This window comes from Haliotis asinina, chromosome 6 (assembly GCF_037392515.1).
Source record: "Haliotis asinina isolate JCU_RB_2024 chromosome 6, JCU_Hal_asi_v2, whole genome shotgun sequence".
NCBI lineage: Eukaryota > Metazoa > Mollusca > Gastropoda > Lepetellida > Haliotidae > Haliotis > Haliotis asinina.
The window spans coordinates 38,279,200-38,297,529 of NC_090285.1; the positions used below are offsets into that span (position 1 = coordinate 38,279,200).

The window sequence follows — 18,330 nt, forward strand, 5'->3', positions numbered from 1 at the left end:
TTGCTGATGAGTTCGGCGGGTTTACACCATTCTGAGCTGAAGTTCGGTTGTGCCAAGTTGGTGCGGTGGGATATCCTGAAGTGATCACACGCCTGCACCATTTCAGTAAACACTAGCTCCGACAAACCAGGATGTATTGTCAAATAGAATCGCGATTCGAAGCAATCACGTTGTGGTTCTTGTCATACGCAAGGGAATATTAACAGGGCACAAACAATCCCTGCGCCTTTGAAATTCTCCATATTCTGCTTGTTATTTACTTGTCATATCAGAGATAAACATCCCCGGACGTGTTGTCATAGAGAGGTTTTGCCACAAAACCAGAAAACTTGTCTTTGTTAATTATTTACTTTCCCCACTAAGACATGGGGCATTAATAATCTTGTCCGTTATAGTACAACCGTCTTGTCGTTTGAAACATGGCACCTTTCTACATACATTACATTGATGCGTTATCGCATTCAGAAGGTGAGTGAGTGAGTTTTTATTCTTACGCCGCTTTCAGCAATATTTCAGCAATATCACGGCGGGGAATACCAGAAATGGGTTTGACAAATTCTTCCCACGTGGGGATCGAACATGGTTCTTCGGCGTGACGAGCGAACGCTTTAGCCACTACCCCACGGCCCTATATTTAGTACAGCCACATATTATATACCTATGTCAGTACATCCATATGTTACTTATATATCTTCGGTACACCCATATGGTACCTACCCACATTCAGTACATCCACATATTACCTATATATCTTCAGTACACCCATGTGGTACCTATCCACATTCAGTACATCCACATATTACCTATATATCTTCAGTACACCCATATGGTACCTACCCACATTCAGTACATCCACATATTACCTATATATCTTCAGTACACCCATGTGGTACCTACCCACATTCAGTACATCCACATATTACCTATATATCTTCAGTACAGCCATGTGGTACCTATCCACATTCAGTACATCCACATATTACCTATATATCTTCAGTACACCCATATGGTACCTACCCACATTCAGTACATCCACATATTACCTATATATCTTCAGTGCACCCATATGTTACATGTATACAGTCACTCCATCTGTGGTAAATATGTATAGTCAATACAATGACATAGTATAATGGTAATTGTATACAGTAAGCATTAAGATGCTACCTATTGCCATTCAGCACAACTTGTAACTCATATACTTTCAGTACGACACATCCGTATACATCCCTTACAACCTGGTAGTACAACCTTGATTTATTCAGGGGCAAATGTGACTCACATGCATTCTGCACAAAACACGACACATATACATTCTGTACACATGACACCTACAGGTAAATATCCGTCATGTTGAGGGCGATGGAGTGGCCTAGTGGTTTAAGCGTTCGCTCGTCACGCTGAATACACGGGGTCGATTCCCAATATGGGTACATTGTTGGAAGCCCATTTCTGGTGCTCTGCGCTGTGATGTTCCAGGAATATTGATGAAACAGACGTAAACTATCAATCAATCTCAGTCCACCATGCTGTATGGGCTAAGGGCACGTCCCCGCTATATTACCGGTGATGTTATTACTATTATTATATGTTCATCAGTAGCCCTGACACCTATACATTGTGTACAACAGTTGACACCTGTATAGTCGGTACAACAATGTTACCATACAGTCATAACAACATATGGTTCCTCCATATACAGTATTTTACCTACACGTTCACGATGGATATAAACTAGGTTCAAGCATAAGGGCTTGGGGTCAGCCCATAAATGACATATTTCTGACCCTAGGCTGGACACACATGACCGAAAGGCTAAACCCCATCACCACGTCGGTATGGCATGTGTGGGATGACTGCACGCCCTGCTACATGCGCACAGCTATTCAGTGTAATACACCAGACTGACATATAGACTAACAGCAAAAGAAATGCAAGTTTCCAAAATGTGAAATACCATAAAAGTAAGCGTTCATGTTTATGTCTTCTATTTAAACTTGACAAGAGCTACGTTTCTTTTGCTGTCCAGTATATATTGCAGTACAACATACACCACCACGTACAACTGATGGTACATGTAAAATGATTGCACTTGTGTTAACAAAGCGTGTATTTACTCCCTCTTGCTCTAAGCGGCTTTGATAGGACATGTTGCGGTTACTGTGTTTAACACCGAGAAACTGAATACAGTGCAAATTATTATCCCATTATTCAACTCCTGTTACAGGTCGCCGTGCTTATCTTATACATTCACCATACAGTGTGTATCATCGGCGTTGTAAATAGGCACGCGGAATGTTTCTTTCAATAAAGGCGGGGCCGTAACTCGGCCTGCTTCGGTAAGACCCGACGGGTGACCTTGTTCCCTATGTTGTGTGGGACTATTTAGACAGTGACACCTCCCTCCAAAACTTCAATACATATCTTGAAGAGGACAAACAAGAGTTCTTGTAACGCGTTCAACGACCTATTCTAAGACTGCTTGTAACGAGCATTAGCTACAAACTGATTATTGTGTATCCCGAGTTAATCCTAATCCTAATAGCCTACCATCACGTGGTGGTTTAATATATGGCCCATTTATCCAGGGATATATTGACGAAACTGTCAATCTTGTGTATTCGCTGGAAGACACAACGCGACACATGAGAGGTAAATGTCGTCTTTTGAGACACATTTGTCTCACTTAACGATTTTACAAGCTGACCCAACTATCCATGTGGAGAGGAATGAGGTTACACTGATAAATATATATTTAGATATTTATATATAAATATTTATTAAAACGAAGAAGACTTGTCTGACTTGAAGAGCAAGCGAGTTTAGCTTTACGCATGACTCAGCAGTATTCCAGCTAGACGATGGCTATCCTTAAATAATCGAATGTGGACCAGCCAATTCAAAAATGAGTATGAGCATCTATCTACGCAATCGGGATAGATGTCTTGTGTCAACCAAGTCACTGAGTCTGACTGATGGGGTACGGAAGATCAAATCTAACCAGGGTCTTCACGGGTTTGACTTCAAGAAATGCCTGCCGCCCCCTCCTCACCCCTACCCCACCTCTGTCGTAACAATTCAAGCTATCACGATCACCCATGTATAGCTGTACCCCAAATGATCTAGGAGTGACAGACTGCATACACTTGAGCGGTGCATGATACCGATGTGTGTTACCTACTCATCGTCCCATCGACCCTACACGACCCGTCAGGTGTACCCTGTGACTGTATCAGGAGAAACGACATTCAGTAGCCATGAAAGAGGTGTTTGGCAACGTTTTTTTAACAAGAGTTTTTCAGAGATGAAAAAACAAGCAAACATGCAATTAAAAAAGGTGACGGAAGAGATTTAACCCATCTCAAACCTCGGCAAGAAAAACATACCGTGGAATATATTCTTTAAGTATAGGTGTTGCTTTATCCTTGAGCCTTTTCCGACATAATAACTGATTATCTCTACCTATATCTCTTTTCAGGGGCCTGTTAGAGTTAGTGAGTGAATGAGCTTGGCAATATTCCAGCTATATGATGCAGTCTGTAAATATTCGGATCTGGACCAGACAATCCATTGATCGACAACAAGATCATTGATCTACACAATAGGGATACAATAACATGTGTCAAACAAGTCAGCGAGCCTGACCATCCTGCCCCTTTAGTTGTCTCTTTCCACAAGCATGGGGTACTGAAGATCAATTCTAGCCCTGATCTTCACGGGATGAGGCACATTTGAAGTTATGTAGAACAATACTGAAAAACAAATCATGAATAAGAACATTTTCGCATTTTGTGTACGTTAGCATTAATGAAAATATTTGTAAGGAGGTCTCTGCTTGACATATTCTACTCGTGAATACATCACATACACGGGTTATACAGACCCATATCTTCGGAATTTCAAAACTGCACATATTTGTGAATAAGCTGTCTGTGTTACTGTATACATCTCCCATTAATTGTCAGTCAAAAATGTTGTTAAAGATCGACAATCGATTCTCAACAACTAGAGGAACAGTTTATGTGAGCAGGAGAAACATGGGTAATAATGAGATCTTCACCCTAGACCAATGCTGAATCTCTGAATATATCATTTTGACTGCAAAAAAATTATATTGATAAAGAACCACGGGTGAGTTTGGAGGTTCAGATTGGACCTCAATGAATCTAGACTAGCAGCATTTAGGGCATTGCACCCATCTGGGGATTCGAACCCAGGTCATCGACATGGCGAACGAACGCTTTATCCACATGGTTACCCCTCTCTACATCCACGACATACTGGTCGTCGTCACTGTGTTTCTGAGCTATAACATCATACTGCTGTACATGCCCTGGTTGACATAAGCTTACCGTCAGCTAGACTAATGTTTATAGTCTCTAAATACACATAATTTTGAATTTAACAAACTAACCGATTGAAAAGGAGCCTCGGGGGTCCTAGAGATTCAGATTTGCTTCATTCAGTATTTCAGGGAGGGTAAGCAGTGGGGAATGTAATGTGATTCAGGGACCAGGTGCAGCCGGTTAACAAGTTGCAACAATCGAACACAATTACGTTGAATGTTATGTATGCCAAAAGGCTTCAGTGTTAACTCGACTCATGTTATACATATGTAAATGTCGTCACCACTGTCCGTCATATTTAACTCATTTTTACACTGTTAAACTTCCCGGTCTAGATTTTGACGTGGCAACAAGAACCCTCTGTGAACCGTTGACCTAGTCTTGACAAAGGTCATTAATTCTGTTTCATATTCATGTAAGAGGCAAACAAAAGTGACGTATGTAAGGCTTCATGTCATCCTGCAATGACTGAGAATTTATGAGCCACCACTCAGGTTTATGATGCCTTATTTTTATGCAGATCGTCTAATAAATGAAGTGTACATTATGCATTATGAAAAAATGACTTAACTTTTTTGTGATTGTCTCAAAAATAGTCGTCCCTCCTTCTTGACGCTTGACGTCACATCACACAACAAGCCCACCTAAAATGATAGCGAGAGAAGGCATAAGCTGTTTTTGTCTCAGCCAGACGTTTGGAGACTAAAACAGTATCCCATATGACACATTCACTTCTAGACATGCCCTGTCTCAACGACAGCCGTCATCCTTCGCCCCCGGGACATGCGGTTGGAGGAGGAACTTTGCCTCAAGGGATTCCATTGAAAGCACCATATTTTCTGAAAACGAGATACCCGTTTTAATGGAACACGTTAGAACATATTTGTAGTGCTATCAACATGTCAGGTCTCATCTGGCGCTATATCAATGTTGCGTCCCTAATAGGTAAGTGGTGCTGTGTTTTGTAGTTCTGTGTTGTGTGCTGTTTTGTACTGTACTGTACTGTGCTGTGCAATGTGTCCTTGTGCATGCGTGCTGTGTGTGTATTTCATGAAATTGTATAATAAGAAGATACGTTTCTATTAGGTTACAGTAAGAGTTTTTTTAATTAGAACAATTGCAAATGAATTTTTCATAGTACATATTACCATTGATTTTCCACAAAATATCCTACGAAACGATTACAGACGCCAACAATGATTTAACGTTATTTTGCATTTAAAATATTGAGGACAGAAATCAACTGACTTCTGAACCACCAGACACACGAAAATACAAAACATAACCTACATATGAAAGTTATGTTTCAGCTGTATCAGCAGACGCAGCATGTTCCATTAAGTCGACAGGTCAGTGAAAACTTTACTCATTCACTATGTTTATGAAAGGTTTTCATCGCGTTTCCCAGGACAGAAATTCTCAAAACAAGTATGTCTGAAAGAAATAACATACTTATTTGTCCGTATACCTGGTCATCATCAAGATTTACAACTGTTGGTGTTTATTGGTTGTGCCTGACTCCGATGAATGTGAGTTCGAACCCAACGTTCACGCTGACGTTAAATATTCCTGGTTTGTTGAGAACAGGGTTCACAAACATCGTTAATTTTACACTGAATCACAATAGTGAGTGAGTGAGTGAGTGAGTTTGGTTTTACGCCGCTTTTAGCAATATTCCAGCGATATCACGGCGGGGTACACCAGTAAATGGGCCTCACACGTTGTACCCATGTGGGGAATCGAACCCGGGTCTTCGGCTTGACGAGCGAACGCTTTAACCACTAGACTACCCCACCACCCCGAATCACAATAAGTGTACGTGGCAAATATATGTATGACAAATATATTGCTCATAGCTCACTCAATACTTATCTTGGGTTTATGTAGTCGTAGAGGGCAGTGGTGGCCATGTGGTTCGCGTTCGCTTGTCACGCGTTAGACACGGGTTATATTCCCCTCATTGGTTCAGTTTTTGAACTCCATTTCTATAATTCCCCACCGTGATATCGCTGGAATATAGTTAAAAAGAAGCAGCAACCCATATCCACTTTTGAGTAAGATATTATTGTTTTCAGTTATTGACCTGTGTGACACAAACGTCTTTGGTGGGAACAACTTCTTCATCGACTCCGCCAGAATGGCTGAGGGTCATCACCAGTGCAGCTGCACCTTGTCGACGAATGAACCCAACAGTATACAGATGGTTGAGGTGACCACAACCACTTCCTGCAGGTCTTACTGGTATAACGCTACAGTCTCCTTTGGTCAGGATTTGGACACGTTTACTCACGAATACCAAAACGGGTCGTGTGTCTTTCCTCGTGTGTGGGGTCATGTGACATATAGCTCCATTCCATGGTCCATCTCCATCACAAGGCGGGGGGACGGGCCGCCTCGGGGAGGGGAGGGAGACCCGGGTGTCTGTATGCACGTTTTCAGCGGCGATAAAACCGGTAGGCATTAGAGATATTGTTATAATATCACAGTGTCGTGTCAAGATATTTAACGCACAGTAATGGACATAATTGCAGTGACCTTAATTTCAATATATACATTTCATTAATAATACGTGTTTGTTTCTAAAACTAAATATAATCGTAAGGAACGCTTTAAATGGTTGTTTGGTTTGGTTGTTGTTCAACCTCGCAGTGAGCAATGTTCCAGGTATATATAGGCGATCTGTAAACAGAATGAATCGATCTTTCCAAATGAGAGACTTTGACATGTGTCAACCAGGTCAGCGAACCTGACCACCAGAATCCGTTAGTTGCTTCTGATGACATGCATGTGTTGTTAAAGACTAACCCCTTGTATTACGGTTACCTTTAAATAAGTTTAGGCGTTTGCCACTCACTCACTCACTCACTCACTCACTCACTCACTCACTCACTCACTCACTCACTCACTCACTCACTCACTCACAATGCTGCACATTTGGTAACATCGAAATGCACAGAGGACATTATATGAGTGCAAAAGTCATACTATGTTTACAACACCCATGCCTAAATGTTGATATTTCCCGAGCGAGAGAGAGAGAGGGATATATCGATATTTAGACACGAGTGTCGTAAACGTAGTATGTTATGGGCACGAATATAATAATCTGTTTATTACCGAAATCGTTGAATAGAGGAAAGTAAACCCAAATGTACTTTCAAACCTGGGCTAGCTACCCATCGTCGCCGCATATAGAACACAGTGACACAGAAGAACCGTGACCTCATGACATTGTCCATGACGTCACAAAGTGATATTTTGTCCTAAGTCATCGTATGAAAGATATGACCCTCGATATGTTCGACATTACCTAGTAGGTAATTGTTACCAGTGAATCCATTATGGCATTAGTAGAAGAAAACAGATTTAGTGATTCTAATTTGATTTCTTTCCATTTAGCTTTCTTCGTCAATTGTGGGAACACTTCTGATGCAACTACTTCTACGGTAGTAGAGACGTCGTCAACTACAACAACACCCACATCCACTGATCTAGCGTCAACATCAACTACAGCAACGTCCACATCAATTGTTTCACTATCAGCCGCTACAGAATCCATGTTAACTCCTACATCATCAACGTCAGATGCTGTAATATCAACGTCAACTGCTACAACATCAACGTCAACTGCTGCAACATTAACGTCAACTGCTACATCACCGTCAGCTGCTGCAACAACAACGTCAGCTGCTGCAACAACAACGTCAACTGTTACAACATCAACGTCAACTGCTACAACATCAACGTTATCTTCTGTAACAACGTCAGCTGCTAAAACAACAACTGTTACAACATCAACGTCAACTGCTACAACATCAACGTCAGCTGCTGTGACATTAACATCAACTGCAACATCTCCTACAAATACTGCAACGTCCAGCCATATTAACGGTCAGTCGTAATAATGAATATCCCCTATACCTCAACGACTGAGAACGTGTAATTTAACAAAGTAAATAGTGACCGGGTGGGATTTAAACAGTACCCATGCTTGATAAGGGTAAACAGTTTATTCTATCTAGAATCAAAGTCGCGCAAAGTGTAGTTGGATTCAACTTTGACAATACTCTAGCCTTACCGAAGTGCTGCTGCAGCTTTGAAGACAGCCCTCTCACTCCCATCCCCGTCTTACCCAACCCTGACCCTCCAAAAGAATCAACTCTTTGTCTCCCCTAGTTAATACTATTCAAAAGCTCAAGTGGAATTGTTGAGTTTAGAAAGTTGCAACACTCATGTTCGTAGAGATATGTCATCAAGGTTGACATCTTGACTCATGATGAACGATGTCAGACGAAACCTAGATGATACTTTCTGGGTAAACGCCTTGGTGTATATAGTCTTATTAAAAACCCATTAACTCGATCTTTTTCACATTATCGCACACAAAGAGTTTACAGGTCATAGGGAGTGTGGACATTAATAAGTGTCTATCATATCTCTGAAAGAATTGTCTGTTTCAAATACTTCGCCTCTCTGCTTCAGGCAGCGACTCAGTATACACTGCTCCGAACACATGGACAACAGCAGCTCCATCGACGTCATCCGCATCCACACCAACAACCCTGACTAGACCAGCATCACATGAAGACGTGGACAACACATTGGGTAAAGAAATACCAAGAGCACCAAATTCGTCAGCATCTCCGACACAAAAGCTTCGCAAACTTAGTAACAATATAGTAAGAGTGACACAGTTTTAAAGATGCAATTGTAAATTGTCCAAACTGGCTATCTTGCAAAGGTGTTAAACCTTATTGAACACTGAAGTGTACACTTTGGGTGAACAACTCGCAAAAACTCGACATAATCTTGTCTTTCTTGTATGACTGCTTACTACTGCACAATCCTTTTATTCACTTGGTTCAAATAGCATTTGGTGCTAAAACAGTAATTTTCTGTTTCTTATTTCTTAATATTTTATCTATCTCCCTATGATATTATCACTTTATTCCCACACATGTTGAAATTAAAACGCTGTAATTTTATTGCAGACAGTATTGCGATTGGTGCATCTCTATTTGGCTTTATTCTGTTAATCCTGCTGGTAACTCTATGTATATACATCGGTAAGTAGTGTAGTAAGCACGGGTATGTAATGTAGCAGTCACACTAGTGGTGGTGTTTTAGTGTGTTTGACTACCGGGCATCAACGGCATCTGCCTTGATGGAGACTACGTGTAGGCAATTGGTGCTCAATACATTGTAACCAGTATCATTTTACTTGCCCTGTTGGTGTATACCTGCATACAGTCAATGTTTACTACTCTGTAACCAGTATGATTCTACTTGCCCCGTTGGTTTATACCTGCTGACAATCAATGTTAACAGCATTGTAGCCAATATGATTCTGAACATTGTGTACATGGATCAGGTCTTTGTTGTAAGATTCGTCAATGAACCTGTCGGAGACATTATACATATACAACGATGTGTACTGAGGCTCATTGTATTCAGTACCCTGTTATTCGACTTTACGTACTACCACTTAAGAATTCGCTTAAACGGTTATCTCGGGTTATTGGACAATTGTCCAGAAAAGCTGCAGCTATAGCTAACTTGAGATTCAAACTGTAGTACACGTGGTAGCATTTATGTACATCAATCGTTCATAGTATGAATCAGTGACAGAGATTATTCCATTGAATATAACGTTATGTTTTATTCTTTTTAAGGCTGCAGGAGATGTAAGACCTACAAGAAGGACGAGGAGAACATGATGTACGTTACAGACAATATATATGGACACTTCAACATTTCCCGTTTCTCGGACCCTTATCAGACTACACACCGAAAATGCAGTATGACAACTGTTATCTCTATATCCGACTTCGAAACATCCGGAGATGACAGTAGGCAATAGTTGACGTTACCGTTTGATGTTATTATAGCATGGTGGTCGGCGGCAGGATGAACTGGGAAGGAGGGAGTATCGAGACTCAGGATAACCCATGAAGATCACGTGTAGAATAGGTCTTCACCAATCCATGCTTTCCACAAAAGAGGACTATGCTTGTCGTCAGAAGTGACTAACGGGATCGTGTGCTCAGGCTCCCTGACTTGGTTGACAAATGTCATCGGTTCCTAACTGCGCAGATCGATGCTCATGCTGTTGATCACTGGAATATCTGGTCAGACTCGATTTTTTACAGACTGCCGCCATATAGCTGGAAAATTGCAGAATAAGACGTGAAACTAAACTCACTCACTCACTCTCTCACTCACTCACTCACTCACTCTAATAGTATACTTCCAGGAGATGGCATACGATCACAGTAGCAATATATATATGGGATGCCTTTTAGATGTAACTGGGTGCTGGTCACTGGACCGTGAATGAAATTGTTTCTTAGACATCGGTATGCAATGTTTCAAGACCTATCCTCTATAAATAGACTCAGCCCGTCATACTTCTAATTTATTTTTATTTATTCATCAAGGACACGTGTATGTTGTTGTGTATAACACTTTGTGCCAGCGTGTCAGTGTGTGGTCGGTGAGAGGTTCTACCTGTACAACTGCTTTAGAATGACAGTGAGTTAACGTGGAATGTATGGTGTTGTACGTCACATAAAGAGACGCATTGTCTTCCAACCCACAGGTGAGACTCACCGCCGTGGATATATTGTCAGTGCTTATCACGGGACAGCGTAGACTGACAGTAATAGGAAGTGCATCATCACGCCTACACACATGCTCAACTGTCTCCTCATAACTTTACTGTACCTCCTGATTCATGCGTGTGTGCGTGTGCGTGTGCGTGTGCGTGTGCGTGTAAGACGTGTCAGTCTGGCCTGGACCTATGCCTATTCTACATTTATCACAAGTCAGTGGCATTAAGGTTAAATCAGATTAAATGGACAACGAGAACTTTAGGTACCAGGCACATATGAAACACGATTATTACATACTGCATATGTATTTCAGAATTGTGGCTATCCCATATTTTAAAATATTTTAAAAAAACTAATCGTGTGTGTTGTTTGGTTTTTGTTTGACATATTGCATCAAATTTGTCAATGGAAGGAAATGTTAGAAGTATAATTATGATATTTTTGCACTCTGGTATTTTCTCATTTACAAAGAGTAGTCATATGGTGCACGTGTGTAAAGGAGATTTGTGGTGGCAAGAATATTATATTCGATAATACAAAAATCTATGTTTATTAATAACTCTCGTTTAGATATAAAAATCCTACAGCTATATATAAAACAAAATAACTCTCATATATATACAACTAAATAACTCTCAGCTATATTTTAAACAAAATAAATCTCAACAGCTACATATATAACGAAATAACTCTAAGCAGCTATATGTAAAACAAAATAACTCTCAGCAGCTATATATAAAGCCAAATACCTCTCAGCTAAATATGAAATTTCTTTTTCTGAGTGTGGAAGCAAATGTGACCTAAAGCATAGAGCAAGGACGGCAACATCTCTCGTCTGATCCAGAAAAGGTCAAGAGCCTGCTGTTGTGCATTCCTCGTCAAGAGTGTATCTTTGTATCAGTTGGTACAAAGGGTTTAATGAGTAGAGCATGATGCTCATATCATGCATGGCCTAGATTTTCGAAGATCACTTAGCGCTAAGACAGTCGTAGTGCCATAGATTAATGACCCGTGAAGGTCCAGGGGTAGAACAGGAATTCAGCAGCCCGTGCTTGCCATAGAAAGCGACTATGCTTGTCGTAAGAGGCGACAAACGCGATCGGGTGGTCAGGCTCGCTGACTTGGTTGACACATGTCATTGTTTCCCAGTTGCGCAGATCGATGCTCATGTTGTTGGTCACTGGATTGTCTGGTCGAGACTCGATTATTTACAGACCGTCGCCATATGGCTGAAATATTGCTGAGCCACTCCACAGAGTAATATTTTCTTACGACTTTCGAGCTTTGTGAGTGAGTAAATGAGCAACTTTCTTTTAGTTTTCAGCAATGCTCCAGAATTAATACAGCAATGGACACGCAAGTGGACTTCACACATTCTACTTATGTTGGGAATCGAACTCAGGGTTTCGACATCACAAGCGAACGTGACAACCGCTGGGCTACACCACTACCCCAGCAATAATGGCAGCCTTCTCAGCGTAGACGTTGAAGTTAAAATTTATATGTGCATGCTGATATGTTTTACAAAATATTACAGACCCTTCAGGACCAAAGAACTCTGTTCCTTTGTTAACTGAGTTAGTGAGAGAGGAGGTGAAGTTTAGGCCGCTTTTATCGAAGTACGAGCCACCTCAGGTGGGGCATACATGGAACTGCGTTTATATACAGCGAATATAAATGAAAGACTCGAGGAAGTTAAGGGTCTTTGAAAGACGTTTTAAACTATTTGTTTATTTGGCCAAAAAACACGCGAGTACTCATATGCGATATTATAGTCCATTATGTTACAAATGATATGGAGCATAAACAAGTATGGTTTTATTCTGCGGACAAAACGTAATATCACGGTAGTGATCACAAACAGGTACTCATTGTACCTTTTTTGGAATCCCGGGGCCTTAGCGAGACGGCAAAAGATAAAACTACTGGGTCACTTCTTCTCCCCTGTACCAGAGTTTTCCCCATTGTAACACTGGAAGTCTACTGCATCATTTCAGAAAGGGTACGCTAACACATGTGACATTTCCGTACGAGATGTATAGGATGGAGTATAGTATTCAGATATTATTGACGATGTACTATGTACAATGCACCTGTGACCCAAAGAAAGAACGCCCATTGAACTTAATCCTTTTCAATGCGTTATGGTTGAATAAATTTGTAATGAATACTTGCACTGGTCCTACGATATCAAACCGCAGAGCACCGTGAAAACATTTCATCTCCACAGCTTAGGAAAAGATATTATGACAAATCCTGTCTAATATGCAAACAACACCCACCATAATGCATAACACGTAGAAAAAACAAACGTTTAACTTCGCAGCTTGACGGGGAACAAGCATGAAGTCTAGTACCTGGTCATGTTTCAGACACCTGCGAAGCCCTTCCCCACAGTCGAAACAGCTGGACTGTTTAAAACGAGGTGCAGGAATTCACCCCTTTGTGTACATGTATATGACAAGTGATCCGTGAGACCCAAGGAATGCTATTCGCACAATCATATTGTGCACACTGGGAAGTCCTTTGTAAAGTTAACTACCTTCATGATGAACACGCTTATAATGAGCGAAGAACATAACGACCTGTTTCTCATTGTATACCCACCTCGAAACACGTACAACGAACTGAATATTACTGGTATTAGAATGGTAGCAATCGTGATTCTTTTGCTTTTCTCTTTGCGCATTTCACTTTCTCTTGGTTGTAACACATGTTATATTTGGGATTACACTTTCTTAGTAAAGTGCAAATTCTAGTACTTTTTGAGTTGAGTCTCATCCGGGATTCGAACCCATTCCCTCAGTGTCAGGCATCTAATCGCCAGCACTCAAAGTCGGCATACCAGGAATTCGCTTCTCATATAGTACCCACATGGTCAATCGAACCCGGGTCTTCGGCGTGACAAACGAACGGGTTAAACACTAACCTACTCCTCATTACCCTCGCCCCCTGGCCTGACGGGACAACGGCTTCATCACTGCACTGTCAGATAAGATGTTACAGGACAACAAAGGAAGGCATGTGATATATAAGATTTAGGAATGATGATTAATCCTTTACCTGTTTTCTTATTAATGATAAAAATGAAAACCAGCAGATGGACACAAGGCTTGGATTAACGAAACAAATTCAGAAATTGACCGTCGTGCCAGAAAAAAAGGACACACGACGGATAGTTGTCCTTATACAAAGCGAACACGTGTAGACGAAATGTTGAGAAATGCTCCTCCTTAAAAAAACCCAAACGCATACAGTTGCAATAATGTTTGCCACACCTTGGGCAGGTGCAATGGACATCTGCGATACATAGACCTGTCATGCCTTAATACATGTCGTACTATGTACATATGCAAATGTACATATGCTCCCCAGAAAGTAATCGTCAACATGACATCCGTGATATTCAGCATGTGTACAACCATGAACAAAGTGACCCAACAGGAAAGGTGTTTTATCACACATCAACAACACAGAAACATGACTGTTTGTGATATGAATTAAATGTTTTCAACTGCTTTGTCAAGCCAGTGTTTCTAGAAAAACACATCGTTGGCATTTTGTGGAATGTGAGCAGAACAGCCACATATCCTAATGGAGGGTCTGGTGGATTGGGTTCTTCTCATCTGTTGGTGCTTTGTGTCTGGTGAGTATCACCAAGATTACGTTATTGTTCGTATGAGTTGTGACCTTCAAGAATGTCAAGGATTCCATGTTAATGCCAGATTAATACGCGCGTCTTCAGCTTCGTTTAAAAACACACGTGACATGTGACAGACGAAGAGTGAGTGCATGTACCCCAATTTTCGTTACTCGTTCCAAGGCCAGTTTGATGTCGTGATCTATAGCCACGAAGTGTCGCGTTCAATGAATAGACACTTTTGAGTCCACAGGTCACTTCTGATCGATAATACCTTTTATGAAAATGTCACGAAAGACAAAGACAACATTCAACCAATAATTGCGTGTTCATCCCCAACTGGGCAAATTTAGTATTTTACATGTCCCATGCATACAGTTAACGGCAGAAGGGTTAATACCTCTTAGGCAGATCTACAAGAAGAACATGGTCGCAGCAGAACTTCTATTTTAATGTATTATCCACAATTGTACTTTCATGTTATTTTCATGTTCACATCGGTTTGATGTACGCGTTTAGCTGGTCGCCGTAATAACGATATCTCGTTTTGTCTAGATATTTCTTATTTTCGCTGTTCAACAAGAACTGTTAATATGGACTAACTGACAAATGTCCCTTAAATGTTTGCCTTTAGTCAGATATGTCAGAGAACCTCTGTCCACCAACATAAATAATGCCCGTATGATCGTATCTCATGTGTATATGCTGTTTAAGTTAGTGCTAGGTGTGAATTTATGAATTTCAGGAATCTCTGCACACGGAACTCTGTTCAGTGCGTTCTATGGCCCGTCAAGATCACCTGACTTGACGTCATCGTCTACGGTAACAACACCTGCGCCGGCATCCTCATCAGCAGCTGAGTATCCAACACCGATATTCGGAACACAAATAACCAGCGACGACCCTGTATTATCGACAATATATGCCACGACGTCAACTCCTAAAACGAATACAGCAAACGCAACATCTACAACAACTCCGATGACTTACTCAAACCCATCGACGTCGACTCTAACAAGTACGGAACATTTAGCACAAAGTGCAAACCCTACTGAGTTCGACCAACAGATTCACACATCTTTGAAACTTGAAAGAAACATCACATGCAATTTGACTAGCGGTTGGTCATCTTCATCAGCAACAGTTGTGGAAAACGCGTCCAAATCGAACCAACAGTACTACAACGAAGACAATCTTGATACACTGGGTGAGGCAAACATGTGTATTAATCTAACTATCCTTGTTACGCCATTTCCCACCATAATCGACTTTGAGTGAGTTAGTTGAGTTTTACGCCTCACTCAGCAATATTCCAGCTATATGGCAGCGGTCTGTAAATAATCGAGTCTCGACCATACAATCCAGTGATCAACAACATGAGCATCGATCTGCGCGATTGGGAACCGATGACATGTGTCAACCAAGTCAGCGAGCATGACCACCCGATCCCGTTAGTCACCTTTTATGACAAGCAAAGTGGCTTTTTATGGCAAGCATGGGTTGCTGAAGCCTATTCTACTCCGGGACCTTCAGCAGTCCGACTTTGAGAATGAATATACCACATTGAAATAGCTCAGGAATATAGTAGAAATAGAATGTTTCAATGGACGCCAAGTTTTCATATTATGTCAATGTCTTGAAGTCATTATTGCATTCCAGAAAGACTCAAATCGAAACGTCTGGGCTGATAACAATAGATGGAGTGGATTCACAACTTCTTTATATATTCATTCCTATATTGTTTACAAAAAGTTCTGGGCTACTTTCTGCCCCTTGAGTAAATGTGCTTGGTCTTGTTATTCAGTATTTTGTGGAGAAAGAAATGTTCAATGAATGGTGCTTGAACTCAGTTTTTTCTTACAAATAGGATCGTGTTTCTTGTCATAGTTGTCTGTTACTCTGCTGTATGTTCATATGGTTGTCATTTACAGGTTTTGATACGTAAAATGGGTCATAAATGAACAATTGTAGCGAGTGTCTTGAAACTTTCTTGAAAATCAGGTTTCCACTACTTATAAAACACTATCAAGCATGATATGTTTCTATGCCAGTTCATCCGAACGATTCCTTTTTAACGTTGCTTAACTTATCAGGAAAGTTTAAGCATGCAATGCCGTAGCCGCGATTTTCTCAAGATGTACATCACTGCTAGAATGTATGACTGACCTGAAATGTATGTGCAGGTGGCCTTATAGCCGGATGTGTCGTGGGAGTATCCATTCTTCTGCTGGCCTGCTTAGCTGTGTATGTATTTGTTGGTGAGTAAGAGTGACATTGATGGTACCAATTCTCGCTATATATACCTCTTTGGAATTAGCATGAAGTATGTATGGTTCCCCTGTCAATAAACAAAACTAATAAAATTCCTCATTTACATAAAAAAAATTCTAATGAAATACGCTGGTAATGTATTAGTATTAAAATCAGTACAATTTATGTTCTTTAAATAGAAATAATTGCTCTTGGTCAGTTAATCCGTTATGCTAATAAAACACTCCCAAGATCAATAGACATAAATCTATATAGATAGTAAATCGACTTTTCCTTTGGTACCTGTCAAATACTCAAATACAAACTTTAAAGGTTAATCATAAAAATCCATGCTTCTGGCTTGTTTGTTTTTAAACCGAACACACAGCAACATCCATGACGGTCCCTTGAGAAGACAAAGTTTTGGGGAGTTTGCTTGCTTTTTAACGCGGGCTGATATTGGTCTTTAACTATACTAAGAGGCAACTAATGGGATGGAGTGGTTAGACCCACTGATTTGACTGACATATCCCAAGTTCGTAGATCAATGCTCACGCTGTTGATTATTGGATGGTTTGGCCCAGACTTGATTATTTACATATCGCCGCCATATAGTTGTAATGCTGCAGAATGCGGTATTAAACAACGAAACAATTGTGTTCTTAAATCACTGTCAGACAGCGGTGAGGCTATGTGTTCTCTAAAGAAAGGTACTCCGCGAAGAGTTAACACATGGCCATCAGTTCATTCTATTCAGCATTTTAGTTGTGAAATAATATTTATTATTATGAACTGATAGCATGTGAGTGGTGACGGTTAAATTATTATTTCAGGGCATCGTGGAAATGCAGCACATGACGCGAGATTGGACGACGACCATGTCAGTTTGTACGTCAACCATTATGTAATAACTCCACCGATTGTGTACAGGCTCTAATATCACAAGGGAAGCCAACTGTTTATGTTCACGGGAACACTGATCCGTCTGGGTGTGTAGACAGGGATTCCGAGTGCAGTGATGGAATACGCAAACCAGATGGCACATTTTCAGCTCAATTTCAAAAAAAAAATTTACGGATGATCAATAGCCGCTTAGACTCTTAATGCTTACAACTAAACCTTTTGGCACGAGGGTAGCCCAATGGATAAAGCGTCCACTGGTCAGGCCGAATACCCGAGTTCGATTCACCACGTGGGTACAATTTGTGAAGCCAATTTCAAGTCTCCCGGTCTTCATATTGCTAGAGTATTTTTTATACAAGGCATAAAACTATAAACACTCACTTCTGACGCAGTTGTCTGTATCTCCCTACACAACGTTTAGGGGCCCGGATTGCTCCAGTCCTCTATGATGCTCGTGGGTTCGAATCCACGTTCTTCGTCATGTTTTGGGGTATGTCAGATCCATGCCTGGGACCGTGAGTTTCTCGAAAATAATCAGCGTAAAAGTACAGAGTCTATGTTTACTTAGACTTCGACCAGG

At 40.8% G+C, this 18,330-nt stretch overlaps 2 protein-coding genes across 2 annotated transcripts; both read left to right on the plus strand.

The window, feature by feature from the left end:
• Window positions 1-5,153: 5,153 nt before the first annotated feature.
• LOC137287605 (uncharacterized) lies at window positions 5,154-10,749 on the plus strand. Its single transcript, XM_067819982.1, has 7 exons — window positions 5,154-5,291; window positions 5,657-5,695; window positions 6,422-6,799; window positions 7,746-8,237; window positions 8,829-8,951; window positions 9,338-9,412; window positions 10,019-10,749. The coding sequence occupies exons 1-7, from the start codon at window positions 5,246-5,248 to the stop codon at window positions 10,204-10,206; spliced, it is 1,341 nt and encodes a 446-aa protein (XP_067676083.1). The 5' UTR covers window positions 5,154-5,245; the 3' UTR covers window positions 10,207-10,749.
• Window positions 10,750-14,461: 3,712 nt separating this feature from the next.
• On the plus strand, window positions 14,462-18,130 carry LOC137287618 (uncharacterized). The gene is made up of 4 exons (XM_067819998.1): window positions 14,462-14,603; window positions 15,343-15,804; window positions 16,781-16,855; window positions 17,681-18,130. Exons 1-4 carry the CDS (start codon window positions 14,552-14,554, stop codon window positions 17,782-17,784), a joined length of 693 nt encoding a protein of 230 aa, XP_067676099.1. The 5' UTR covers window positions 14,462-14,551; the 3' UTR covers window positions 17,785-18,130.
• Window positions 18,131-18,330: the final 200 nt, after the last annotated feature.